Source organism: Ochotona princeps, chromosome 14 (genome assembly GCF_030435755.1).
Source record: "Ochotona princeps isolate mOchPri1 chromosome 14, mOchPri1.hap1, whole genome shotgun sequence".
NCBI classification, from domain to species: Eukaryota; Metazoa; Chordata; class Mammalia; order Lagomorpha; family Ochotonidae; genus Ochotona; species Ochotona princeps.
In genome coordinates, this window is record NC_080845.1 from 31985221 (window position 1) to 31999514 (window position 14294).

Consider the following 14294-nt stretch of genomic DNA (forward strand, 5'->3'; position numbering starts at 1 on the left):
TTATACAGAAACAGTACAAAGTTTTTTCTTAGGGGCATATTAACATAGCTTCAGGGGGGCACAATTTACAACTTCCTGAGAAATGATTGAGGAAGGATTTCACATTCCTTGCTTATCTTGGCTTGCCAGTCTTCATCTGCTCTCCTCAGGTCTGGGCTATAACCTAGGCGCCATCTGTATCAACCAGACCCCTATCTTGTATGAGTTAAAAGGACTGGGGCCTTGTTCTACGGGGATCAGGATTATTGACATTAGTTGGCCATAGGTCTGTAAGCTCACAGTTTGTTAACCAAACAAGTAAAGCAAGGGTAAAAACGGCGGAAAGAATTGCAGTTAGCAATGAGCTAAGTTACTCTATTTAAGTTTCAACTCTACAATGGATGAGCGAGTGTTTCCAAAGACAATTCTACAAATTGTTTCAGTATTAGACAAGGCATTATCCATTCCAACGTTGCAACCAAGAATTTTTCAGTAGACAACACATCTTATGCAGTAATACACTCCTAATACAATTCTTGTTCTACAACTTATCTATCACTAAATGGGAGAAATACATCAAAAGAGAAAAAACATGAAGATCTAAAACAAAAAGTTATAAACATTACATTCCTCTACAACTGCAGGCTCTACAACTTCATAAGTGATCAAACAATAATCAAAAATATCTCTTTATGATGTTAGTGAAAGCACCCTATATTTCCTTTAGCTAAAAATTTATGAAAACAACTAAAACAGCTACATTTTCTATATTCTAAAGAATTGCAAGGACAGGCTAACCTTTAAGACCACAGTAACTATATTTTTTGCCTTAGCAGGATAGGCTTCAGGGTTACAGTAGCTATATTCTTCGTCATAGCAGTATGGCCTTTAGGGTCATAGTAACTATATTCTTTGTCATAGCAGAATGACCTTTAGGGTCACAGTAACAGGATAACTTTTAGGGTTCCTCTTATCAAGCCATTCCCCAGAAAGCATGCTAAATATCTGGGCCAGATTTTATGGCAATGGGTAAACAGCACAGGCTTAATTATACTCCTGTGTGTAGTTAAAGACCCACTCACCAGGACATCCTCAGTAACATTAACTCTTAAGCTCACGTTGGTTGTAAAAGCCATCTCACAGGGGCAGACAATGCCTCAATAGATTACATAGTGGGGTGGTTGAGAGTCCATGCGAGGGGGAGTGAAAACTGCGTCAAGGTGGTCAGAGATGAATCCACTTAGCCCTGCTAAGCAGCTGGTAGCTCCCCGGGCCCTGCCAGTCAGGGAGCTGTTCTCTTCACACCTTCGTGTTATACACACCTACTGCATGGCCTCCATCAATTACAGTTAAGTAGAACTGAACCAAGGCTGCAGTGAAAATTAACTCCTCACCTGCTATGGGGAGTAAAGACTCAGAATAATAGAGAAGCACAAAAATGTAGAGACAAGATTTTTAACTCACCCACTCCCAGAGAAAACCCATGGCCTAGGTTAACCCAATAAGAATATACTAGATTCTGTACATACCCAAAGTGATTGAGGGGAAAACAATGCTATCTGACATATGGTCTAATTTAGGAAATGGGATGGGATTTCAGTACTCAAAATAACGTACAGCTGGGTTTACCTGTTCCCAAGCAATTGGTGATTGAAAGAAACAAAACAGAAAACAGCATTCAGCTAATTGATTACAGAAGTCTAATAAGATTCCTCCCTGGGCAACAACAGGTAACCGAGGTAAATCCACACACTCACATGCACATGGAGAGATCTACCTGCAGGCAAACACACATACTCTCACATGGAGAGACCTACCTGCAGGTAAACACACACTCATATGCACTGACCTATCTCAATTCTGTCATAGGACATAGGGAAGATCAGACTTAAAAACCCCTTGTCCTCTGGCTAAGGTTAGGTAGGAATGGAGAGGTTTCATTTACTCTAACTAGAAAGTTCTCTTTCTAGTAATCAAAGATGCATGGATGAACAGCAGTTGAAATGGAGCTAAGATGGTGGAAATGGGGCTAAAACCATACAAGATAACTGGTAGCAAACATACCTCATCCGACTGGCGAATAGTCTTGAGCGCAATCCACACAGTGCCCACCATGGTGTCCCAGATCAGACCTTTGTTCCATACCTCCACACTTAGACCCAGGTCCAGACGATTAATCTCACTAAGGGAAAAGAAAGTCATTTTGAGAAAATGGCAGATATAGAAAAAAAACTTCAAGATATCCTGTTCTGCTAAACCTTGAATATGTTCTAAACATGCTCTTTAGGGAAAACCAAATGACCTAAAATGATGTAATCATTTCTTAGGTTTCTAGGAACTTATGTAAAGTATTCATAGAAAAATTCCTTCATTAGTTATATAAGATGAATAGGTTCTAGAAATCTACCATACAACAATGCCTAGAGGTCACAATAAAGCATTGTGCAGTTAAAAATTTATTCAGAGGGGACTAGTGTTGTGTTAATCCACTCCTTGCAAAACTGGCATTCCAGATCATAATGCCAATTATCATCCTAGCTGACCCACTTCTGATCCAACCCCATGCTAATGCACCTGAGAAGGCAGTAGTAGATGTCCCAAGTACTCAAGCTTCTACCACCTACATTAAAAAACCAGTATGAAGTTCTTGGTTCCTGGCTTCTGCCGGCACAGCGCTGGCTGTTGAAATCATTTGTGGACGGAAGCAACCAATAGATCTCTTTGCTTCTGTCTCGCCCTCTCTCTTTGTTACACTGCCTTTCAAACAAATCTTTAAAAAAGCTAAGAGGGTAGATTTTATGCTGAGAGTTTTCTCACACACACACACACATACACGCACACTTCCCCCAAAGGGCAGGAGAACACAAGCAAACTATTGCAAGTGAAAGTTTCTACTGTTAATCAACTCAATCAAGCATACATATGTACATGTATATACAAGACTACAGGCGGGACAAACTCACATCAGGATGTAGAAATGCCCTCTTTAAGAAATAAACAATCTAGTCCTGAAAATATACAGAAATGCATAATGAAGGCAAGTATACCATGAAAGTGGAAATACACTGCAGTATGCACCTCGACTTCTGAATAAAAGATGGACTCCCAATTAAACTGTTAAAAATATCTTGAGAATAGAATGCTGGATTTTCTACCATTGTCTATACCTACAATGTCATGATATACTAAATAGAAGAATGATGGACTTGTGACTGTTGTTGAAGGACTTGACTATTGCTGTAACATAGGGTAAAACGGGTTGTGGGGAGGCAGGGAGTGGAAAGGGAAATCCCGTAGCCTAAGGAACTATATCATAAAAAGAATTTTTTCAAAGAAATGTTAAAAGTAAACAGTATGAGAAATGCCAAAATGAATGAAATTGCCACCTAACACAAAAGGGAAAGAGGCGATTAGTAATGAATTTGCCAATGAAAAAAAGAAAGGATAGGAGAAAGAAGGAAGAACAGACAGCTAGTTAAAACAGCTAATAAAACTCATGTGAAAATGGGGAGAGGGTAAAATTCACACATCTCAATGTGAAAGACAGGGAAGAAAATTCATGCATACTGCAGAAGGGCTGGAAAGGAAGTGTTATAGGAAAATAAACACCTAAGAACAAAGCTAACTACAGGAGTGGGGGCTTCAGATCACCGTGTTCCACATGGGGGAGTTAAGACAGGAAGTGACTGGGACAGCCAATTAGAAGTCAGATAAAAGTAGGATCACAAGGTTTACGTACCATAGATGGAACTGTATGATAATATGGCCAGGCTACTCACCTACTTTGTAGCTTTGAGTAGCTTTCCATCTAGCTTACAAGCTTTCAGAGACAAGAACTGAGTTCTGCATTATGTATCTACTGCAAAGTACCAGGCACACAGTAAAGCTAAACCAGAAGTATAGGAAGAGATCTTCTGTGCCCTGGTTCACTACTCAAATGTGTGCAACTGCCATGACTGAGTCAGATAAACCCAGGAGCTTGGAATTCCATTTGGTCTCCATGTGGATGGCAGAGACCCACATGTTTGCGTTCTCGCTGCTGTTTCCCAGGGATACATTATCAGGAAGCAGAATCACGAACAGGAGAAAGGATGGCAATATGAGTGCTGTTTGAACCACTGTGCCAAATGCCCATCCCCACTATGTTTCTTCTTGAAGCTTCAGTTCTCCCTTGGTTTCCATGACACCAACTGGCTCTCCTCCTCATCCCTTTTTAGTTTCTTTTGTCCCCTTTATAAATGCTGGGCTCCACCCCATGAACTTTTCTAACCATATGCAATCTCAATCTCTCTCTCTCCCTCTCTCTCTGCTTCTTCATTTTCACCTATAGCTTGAATTGATGAAAATATTTATCCAAACCAGAATTCTTCCCTGTGAGCCAGTTTTGAATGTCAAACTGCTTTTTGAACCTCTCTTTCTTCCAGCCCTGTAAATATCCCAAAAACATGCTTGTCCATCATTGAGCTTACATTAATACTCTATCCTACCCACCCAATCATCCAAGCAGATCTTTCGGTTCAACCTCTTCAATATCTTATATATATACCCTTTGCTTTCCATTCATTCTGTTAAGGTATTTCCTTTTTTTTTCTTTTTTTTTTTCCCTGAAATACAAAATACAAGGTACACTTTTATACTGCTCATACATCCAAAGCACTTAATAATCTTTTTCCACTTTCTTTTTTATTTCATTTTTAATATTGTTTACATAGTTAGAGGAATGCATGCCCATGTGGGCCTCCGAATGGGGCAGGGAGGGTCTGGTATGGAGGAAGGGGAGTGAGACATGTGTTTCAGTCATTTTCCCCTGTGTCTAGAAGAAAGCAGGGAGAGACGGCCACTCCTTGCTGTCAAACTACATCAGCACCCGGGGATAGCAAAAGGTTCTTTGTTGATGACCTAGAGACCTCAATGTGGGGAAGTGTTCCAAGGGTGTCACTTTAAGTGGTTTTGATAGCTTTGAATTGCTGTCAGTTTCACTGCTCCAAGGTTGAAAAAATCTTTTCAAAGCCTAACAAAATCCTCTTCATTGAATATACAAACCCCAAAAAATACTGCGGAACTTGGCCAAGAGAGCGGTCGAACCTCTTCTGCCTTCCATCCCCTGATGAGATGGCTGACATCCCCTGTTGGCCTAAATGACCTGGCCACCATGTCCCCCATGTGCATCTGGTTATGCTCTCCACTGAACAGGCATCAGTAACTGTGAGGGCTCAGTTTTAACATGTGCATTCCAATGTCAGACAACACATTCTGTGATTTTCCCTGTGGCCAGGATCAGAGTCCAGGGGTCCAGCTGGGGAGCTCACAAAGAAACCTCACCTAGGATGACTCCAGACTTGACTCTTACATGTGCCAGTCTGTGAAGGGTCATATTTGTTCTGTTACCTGTGCCAGCCAACACACATACCAGTGGATGCAGCTGCCTATTCAGTTCTGCCCCAGCTCCATTTCTTTCGCAAACTGATATGTACTGTGGCCAACCCAGCCAGCCTGCCACAGACCCAGTCCTCACGCATACCAGCAGGTGCTCCGGACTAGCTGAACCCCAATAATCCACCAAGGACACCCAGAACCCTGGATTTTGCACATGCCAGTCTCAGTTGTGGCCTAGCCATGCCCAGTCAGTATTCCACCCTGCTCTGTACACACCCATGATTGCTGAGGATTAGCTCAGCCCAACTAGCCCCAAATGCAACCCTCACATATGCCAATTGGTGACAACACCTTGCCCTGGTCCACTCCTAGCCCTGGTTCTTGTGCGCCCCAGCAATAGTTACAATCTAACAGGAGAATGCCTTGAATTACCCTACCAGGCATGCTCCCACCCCTCGATCTTGCACCTGCCAAAGGGTACTGTGGTCCAGCCTAACATGATTTGCACCCAGTCCTAATACTTGCCAGCTGGTACTGTGACCTAGCTCAGCTGCGGCACACCCATTCTGACTCTCAGACAAACTAGAGGTTGCAGTAGCGTAGCCAAGCCTGACTGGCCCACAGAGCAGCCCATCCCAGCCCCAGTTCTCATGCTCATAAGTGGAAGCAACAGTCCAGCAAGGGAGTTCTCAAAGTTCTTCTATCAGGCCTGCTCCCAGACCTAGCTCTTGGGAGTGCTGCAGCATAGTCTGAGATGGTCCACTCCCACTCTCAGCATTCACCAGCAGGTGCCACAGCCTGACTTAGCCTGGCCCATCCCCAACCCTCATGTGAACTGGCAGGTGTTTTAGTCCAATCTGCCCTGGCTTGCACCTTGTCCTGATTCTTGCTCATATCATTGTTCAATGTGGACTCACCCTGACTGGCCTGCCCAGACCATGCTCACATATATGCCAATGGCTGCTGCAGCCCAGCCTGGTCTAGCCTGTTCCCAGCCCTATTTTTCATGCTCACTAGCAGGAGCTGTACCCAGCAGGGAGAAGCATAACCTTTACAAAAAAGTAGATCTTTAAAAAAAAATTTTTAAATGAATGGGCCCAGCGTGATGGCCTAGTGGTTAAGGGCCTCACCTTGCACATACCAGGATCCCATATGGTCACTGGTTCTAATCCCGCCAGCCCCACTTCCCATCCAGCTCCCTGCTGTGGCCTAGGAAAGCAGTCAAGGACGACCCAAAGCCTTGGGACCCTGCACCCATGTGGGAGACCCAGAAGAGCTTCTGGCTTCAGACTGTCTCAGCTCCAGCCGTTGAGGTCACTTGGAGAGTGAACCATCAGACTGAAGATCTTCCTCTCTGTCTCTCCTCCTCTCTGTGTATCTGCCTTTCCAATTAAAAAAATAAATGAAAGAGAGAGAGAGAGAGAGAGAGAGAGAGAGAGAGAGAGAAAGGAAGGAAGGAAGGAAGGAAGGAAGGAAGGAAGGAAGGAAGGAAGGAAGGACGGACGGACGGACAGGCGAGGCATGGTAGCCTCGTGGCTATAGTCCTCGTCTTGCATGTGCCAGAATCCCATATGGGCGCCGGTTCATGTCCCAGCCCCGCTTCCCATCCAGCTCCCTGCTTGTGGTCTAGGAAAGCAGTGGAGGCTGGCTCAAACCCTTGGAACCCTGCACCGGTGCGGGAGACCTGGAAGAGGCTCCAGGGTTCGGATTGGCTTAGCTCAGACCACTGCAACCACTTGGGGAGTGAATCATCGGACAGAGGATCTTCCTCTCCTTCTCTCCTCCTCCCTATATATCTGACTTTGCAATAAAAGAAACAAATCTTGTTTTAAAAAATGAAGTTCTTTCTCTTTCTCTCCTGTTTTCTAACTCTAGCTTTCATGTAAATTAATTACCAAAAAAAAAAAAATCGGGGCCAGGCACAATGGGAAGTGAACCAGTGAAAGGAAGACCTTTCTCTCTGCATCTCCTTCTCTCTATAAATCTGCCTTTCCAATACAAAACAAAAATACACACACACAAACACACACACACACACACACACACACACAGTGAATGTACTTTTCCTACCACATCTCTCACTTATTCCTTGAACAGCAGTGCTGAAAAAGAATACTTAACAATGTTAGTACATCTTGCAGACCCTAGAAATACACACAGGCTTCGCTGCATCCAAGCCATCACCTTGGCAAGATTATGGCATATGCAGCCTTATGGCTGCTGCAAAGTACTTACAACATGAAATCTTGTTCCCAGCTAGGCTGATCACCACGGACTGCTACAGTTGTGCTCTTCACATTCTGCACTTTCAGGGTCACATACGTATTGAATTTCTCTGAGAAAATGCATAACAGTGCTCAGAGCATTACCCAATCTCACAAGGCCCTTGGAATAAAGTCACACCCAAATCAAAACATTACATATGAAAGAAAAAAATGACACTTTATGTTGTATAATACAGTCGATTCAAAGTACCAGAGTTGCACAAAAAAAAAAAAAAAACCTACCTATCTTCAAGAGAATAAGCTAAAGCAGCTTCTTTCAAATTTTAAGAAATACATATTATATATGACCTACTGGAATAAACGCATAGACACACAGAAACACAGGCTCCAGAAACACAAGTTGATGGATACAGTGTGGCTGCCCTTGTGGCCCAGCATGTCAAGCAGCCAGTTTGCCATGCAGGCATGCTATAGGTGAGTGCTAGTTTGAGTCCCAGTTGCTTTGCTTGCTTGCTTGCTTGCTTTTTTTTTTTTCTCTGCTTTTCAATTTAGCCTCCTGCTGACACACTGGGGAAAGCAACAAATGATGGCCCACAGAGGAGGACAAGATAGAGTGACCAGCTCCTCACGTAGGCCTGGCCCAGCCCTGGGTGTCGCAGTCATTGGAGTAAGCCAGCAGATGTAAGGTATCTTTTCTCTCTCTCTCTCTCTCTCTCTCTCTCTCTCTCTCTCCTCCTCTCCCCTCCCTATTACTCTGCCACTCAAATAAACAATCTAAAAACAGAGGGATACACTACTGTTTCCTAGCCTAATCTATTAAAATGTTAATTGCAATATACTAAATTGATTTTACAGTCCATCAAGCAGCTTGGAAAAACAGAACTGATGAAGGAAGAAAGACAGGTAAATTTATTAAGCTATGGAAAGAGATAACAAATGCAGAGCTATTGACAGAGCAATGAACTGAGGAAAACACAGATTTTTATCTAGGTGGATTTCAGATTTTATCTAGTTGATTTGACTCAAGGTACAAGTTACACACTATCAGACAGTTGAGAAAGAGAAGTTTTCAAACCTCAGACTACAACAGGAGTACTAAACAAAGGTGATAACCTGGAACTTAAAGCTCAGAAGTCTGAGCTATGACTTCAACAGCAAATTTTGCACTAACCCTTGTTTTTGGGGGAAAAAAAAAATATTTGAAAGGCATAGTAAGACAGAAAAAGAAGCAGAGAGATGTTCTACCTGCTGGTTCACTCCCCAAATGGCCACAACAGCCACAGCTGGGCCAATCTGAAGCCAGGAGCATCTTCCGGTTCTTCCATGTGAGTGCAGAGGCCAAAGGACTTGGGCCATCCTCCACTGCTTTCTCAGGTCATTATCAGGGAGACCCGGAAGAAGCTCCTGGGTCCTGGTTTCAGTTCGGCTCAGCTCTGGCCACTGCAGTCGTCTGAGGAGTGAACCAGCAGCAGATAAAGATAGAAGACCTTTCTCTGTATCATCTTCATTCCATAAATCTGCCTTCCCAATAAAAATAAATGACACTTAAAAAAAAACTGTGGAAGGTTGTATACCTTCACCTCAGTCTTAATGGTTCCACTAATTTTTTTTAAAGATTTATTTATTTTTATTACAAAGTCAGATATACAGAGAGGAGGAGAGACAGAAAAGAAGATCCTCCTTCCGATGATTCACTACCCAAGTGACTGCAATGGCCGGTGCTGCGCTGATCTGTAGCCAGGAGCCAGGAACCTCCTTCCGGGTCTCCCACACAGGCACAGGGTCCCAAAGCATGGGGCTGTCCTTGACTGCCTTTCCCAGGCCACAAGCAGGGAGCTGGACGGGAAGTGGAGCTTCCGGGATTGGAACCGGCGCCCATATAGCATCCTGGCGCATCCAAGGCGAGGATTTTAGCCTCTAGGCCACAATGCCAGGCCCAGTTCCACTAATTTTTTAAAAATTACACTAAATACCTATGAGGATAAAAGCCCATTCATATCCATCACTCCCGACAGTAGTAATGCAGTCCACTGAGCTAGTTAGTCTTTCTAGTGCATGATCTTAGACTCCATCCCCTCGCCCCCAAACCGGTCATACTCAACTGACAAGGCCAACTGTATACAGCCACTCCCAGGATTGGACCAAAGCGGAGATCAACGTGACTCCCTCTTAAAAGATTTTAAAAGGGTGGGAAAAGAGAGACACTGACTGCAGGTGGGGCAAACCAATTCCCTGGAGTAGCTATGAAATGGGCCCAAGATGGGAAACTGCCGACTTTGAGGAAAAAGCCCTAACCCAGAACCAGGAGTTGGAGCAGTGGGCTCAGAAACCATTTCAGTTCCTGTTGCACCAAGTCCAGTTTTTCAGGTTATCCTGGGTCCCAAGCACGTTCACATTTTCTCAGTAACTCCACCAGTTACCTCCTCCTTTACTCAGCAGTAACCAGAATCTTTGTAACTTGACATTCACCATTGAGGAAGTACTAATTAAGAGGATACCATTTTCATTTGCATATAGGAAAAAAAATTTAAAATATATATATAAAGTTGATAAGGATTTGAAAAACAAATACTCACACACTTTTGGTATCAGTATAATCTACTAAAAACTTTCAGAAAAGGGACCTATGCAGTAGCATAGCACATTAATCCTCCACCTGCAATGCAGGCATCCCAATGGGCACCAGTTTGAGTCCTGGCTAATGCCACTTCTAATCAAACTTCCTGCTCATGGCGTGTGAAGGCAGCAAAGGATGGCCCAAAAAAACCCTGCACCCACATAGGAGATGCAGAAGTAGTTTCTGGTTCCTGATTCCTGGTTCCTGGCTCGGGACCAGCCAAGCTCTAACTGTTGCAGCCATTTGGGGAGCAAGCCAGTAGACAGAAGTTCAATTTCTTTCTCTCTCTCTCTCTCTGTCTCTGTCTCTCTCTCTTTCTCCCTCTCTCTCTCTCTTTCTCTCTCTACAACTTTAAGTTCCAAGTAAAAATAAATAATCCTCAAAAAAGACTTTTGGCAGAAGAGTAACTTTGCAGTAACTAGCAAGTTTTATATATACCCTTGACCCTGCAAGTGTATCCTGGACTCCAGCACGCAGACACGCTTGTAACATCGGGCAATGATAAAAGCATAACAACATTCATCACTTATAACAGCCGAAACACGGAAACCTGAACATTCATTCAACAGGGACCTAGAGTACAAATCTGGAACAAAAGTGTACACAGCATCTTAAAAGAAAGAACTAGATACACACAGATCTCCATATTTTGCAAAAACAAGTTGCACATATATGTATGTAGCATCCATTTGTGCATACATATACACATATATACAAAAAAGTCTGAGACGATTTATTAAAAGCTTTAAACAGTAACTACTGAGAAATAGAACTGGATTAGCCGTAAGGAAAGAAAATTAACTTTTCACTAGAGATAAAAGACACAAATTTAATATTTTATAATAACATTGACTTTAATTAGTAATTCCATATTTAGCAGCTAAGGGGCTGCTGAATGAAATCACTAATTAGACGAAATATTTAATTTTAACTGAACTTAAATGAATTTGATTTAATGATTAAAATTTTTTTTAATCACAAATAGAAGGGGAGAAAGGACATAATAACAGAAGGTGGGGCTTACCTGGGGAACCCTGGAATTTGGCTCTTTTAACTGTAAGAGAAAAAAGATATCATAAATTTTTGCAAATGTGTTTTGCTTAACCATTGGCAGGACTGTTCTGTAACCAAACTGGTATTTATAGGACTACATTTATTTGTGAAAACTCTAACAGTACACTTAACATTGACAAATGTTAGTGCATATAAATTATATCTCAATAAAGATTACCAAAAATGAAAAACAAATTCCTCCCAGCAATCACACGCATGGAAAACTATTCCATAATTCCACAGATGCAGAAGGCAGGTATCAAGTAATTATCTGAAGCAATGTCTAGCAGAATAAAACATCAGGCAGTGGGTTAAACATTAAATTATTTTAAACATTTCATAACGAAATGACATGTATCTGTTAGCAATTTACTAATATGGAACTGTACTCAAAAATACACTGTTAGAGAAAAATAAGGTATAGAATAACCTTCGTAATACCTATTTTTAGAAAAAGAAAAAAGAAGCAGGCATCTGGCCCAGGTATCAAAATGCTACTTGAGCCCCCACATTCCATACTGGAGTGCCCGAGTTCGGGACCTAGTTGTGCCTCCAGTTCCAGCTTCCTGGGAGCTAGCAGGTGATGACTCAAGTGCTTGATCCTTGCCACCCACATGAGAGACAGACGAGTTCTAAGCTCGTGTTTTTGGCCTGGCCCAGCTCTGGATGTTGCACACATCTGGACAGTGAATCAGCAAGTGAAATATCTCTATTTCTTCCAAATAAATTTTAAAAAGAGCAGAGGAGAGTTAAAAAAAAAAAAACTATACTCACATCTGCTTTTGCAGCAATTATACTATTATGAATAAAGAACCTGTTGTCAGAAGAAACTAGTAGGGCCAATACTATGGTGCAGCAAGTTAACCAGCTGCTTGTAAGACCTGCATCGTGTGAATACAAGAGCACTGGCTCAAGTCCCAGCTGCTCTGCTTCTAATCCAGCTTCCTGCTAACATGGCTGCGAAGACAGCAGAAGGCAGCACCAAGTGCTTGGGCCCCTGCCGCCTAAGTAGAGATCCTGGCCAAATAAATAAGTCATTTAAAAAAGGAAGAAGAAATTAGTAATGATGAAGAGTTAGCCATCCACACAGAAAAAGATGACATCAGATTCCTATCTCACCCTAACACAAATATGAATTATGAACAGACTAAACGCTAAGTTAAATACTCTAAGATTCAGGGCAGGCTGACCCCAAGTAGGATGTCCCTTTCCTATATCAGACTCCTTGGGTTCCAAGCTGGCTCAGACAGCATCCTCCTAGTACGAACCCTGTGAACAGCACAAGATGGCCCAAGTAGTTGGGCCCTGCTATGGGAGACCTGGATGGAGTTCTGAGATCCTGGTTTCAGCTTAGCCCAGCCCTGGATGGTAGGGTATCTGCAGAACGAACTGAACATGGAACATCTTTGCCTCTGTTTTTGGGGTTTTTTTAAAGATTTTTTATTTTTTTGAATGGAAAGTCAGATACATAGCGGAGGAGAGAGAGAAGATGATTCTCTGTCCACTGATTCACTTCCCAACAGTTCATGGCCGCAACAGTTGGAGCTGAGCCAAGCAGCTAAAGTCCTCACCTTGAACACCCCGGGATCCCATATGGGCGCCGGTTCTAATCCCGGAAGCTCCACTTCCCATCCAGCTCCCTGGTTGTGAACTGGGAAAGCAGTTAAGGACGGCCCAAAGCTTTGGGACCCTGTACCCGTGTGGGAGACCCGGAAGAGGTTCCTGGTTCCCGGCTTCGGACAGGATCGGCACAGGACCAGCCGTTGCACTCCCTTGGGGAGTGAATCATCGGACGGAAGATCTTCCTCTCTGTCTCTCCTTCTCTCTGTATATCTGACTTTGTAATAAAAAAAAAAAAAGAACTTGAATTTTCTAACATATTGATCACTCAATGCCATGTCAATTAACTCCACAATGTTGTAAATTGCTGTTGATGTTATGTTGTGGGTTTTCAGACCAGGGATGGTCTCCCAATGAAACTGTTGAAACTATCTGAACAATAAAAGGCTGGACTCTAGGCATGGTACATGCTCGCAATGAAGGAATCAGGACTGGATATGAACTGTATTACTGCAACACTGTGGAGGAATCCAACATGGGGGGAGGGCATGGGGAGGGGTTAGGGGAATCCCAGTGCCTATGAAACTGTGTCATATAAAGAAATAAAATAGGGCCCGGTGGCGTGGCCTAGCGGCTAAAGTCCTCGCCTTGAACGCCCCAGACGGCCCAATGCGTTGGGACCCTGCACCCGCATGGGAGACCCGGAAGAGGTTCCAGGTTCCCGGCTTTGGATCGGCGCGCACCGGCCCGTTGCGGCTCACTTGGGGAGTGAATCATCGGACGGAAGATCTTCCTCTCTATCTCTCCTCCTCTCTGTATATCTGACTTTGTAATAAAATAAATAAATCTTAAAAAGAAAGAAATAAAATAATAATAATAATAATAATCTAAACCTGACAATTAGACTTATAAGCTTTCAGAAGACAGCAGCCCAGTGTGCAATAACCTAGTGTCTAAATCCTCACCTTGCATCTGCCAGGATCCCACATGGACACCAGTTTGTGCCCCAGCTGCTCCACTATCCATCCAGCTCCCTGCTTGTGGCTTGGGAAAGCAGTTGAGAACAGCCCAAAGCCTTGGGACCCTGTTCCCACATGAGAAACCCAGAAGAAGCTCCTGGCTCCTGGCTTCAGAACGGCTCAGCTCTGGCCATTGCAGCCACTTGGTAAGTGAACCAGCAGACAGAAAATCTTTCTGTATTTACTCCTCTGTGTATTTGCCTTTCCAATAAAAATAAAGAAATCTTAAAAAAAAAAATACTAGGGCTTAAGCCTGGTGCTCTGTTTCTGTGTTCTCATTTTTTCTCCCATCTTCTGTGAATTACTTGAACATCACTGTCTAGTGATACCAACATTTCTCCAGTGCAAAGACTAAGCTTCTTTTCTTCTCCCCATAGATAATGTATTATCTCAGATACTTTCTCTACAAAGATGAGAATCTTGTAGGAGAACCCTGCAATTCTCAAGCATAATTTAGAAACTCAG

The 14294-nt window shown here is 43.1% G+C and overlaps 1 protein-coding gene across 7 annotated transcripts in view; it reads right to left on the reverse strand.

Annotated features, from left to right (window-relative positions):
• Positions 1 to 14294, reverse strand: part of UNC13B (unc-13 homolog B) — a 213076-nt gene that overhangs the window by 160165 nt on the left and 38617 nt on the right. For all 7 annotated transcript variants that reach the window (XM_058672175.1, XM_058672174.1, XM_058672171.1 and 4 more), the window contains exons 2-4: positions 11222 to 11251; positions 7591 to 7690; positions 2044 to 2161 (exon numbers count right to left, since the gene is read on the reverse strand). In XM_058672175.1, the coding sequence (XP_058528158.1) occupies positions 2044 to 2161; positions 7591 to 7690; positions 11222 to 11251 (248 nt within the window). The remainder of the gene's footprint in view (positions 1 to 2043; positions 2162 to 7590; positions 7691 to 11221; positions 11252 to 14294) is intronic.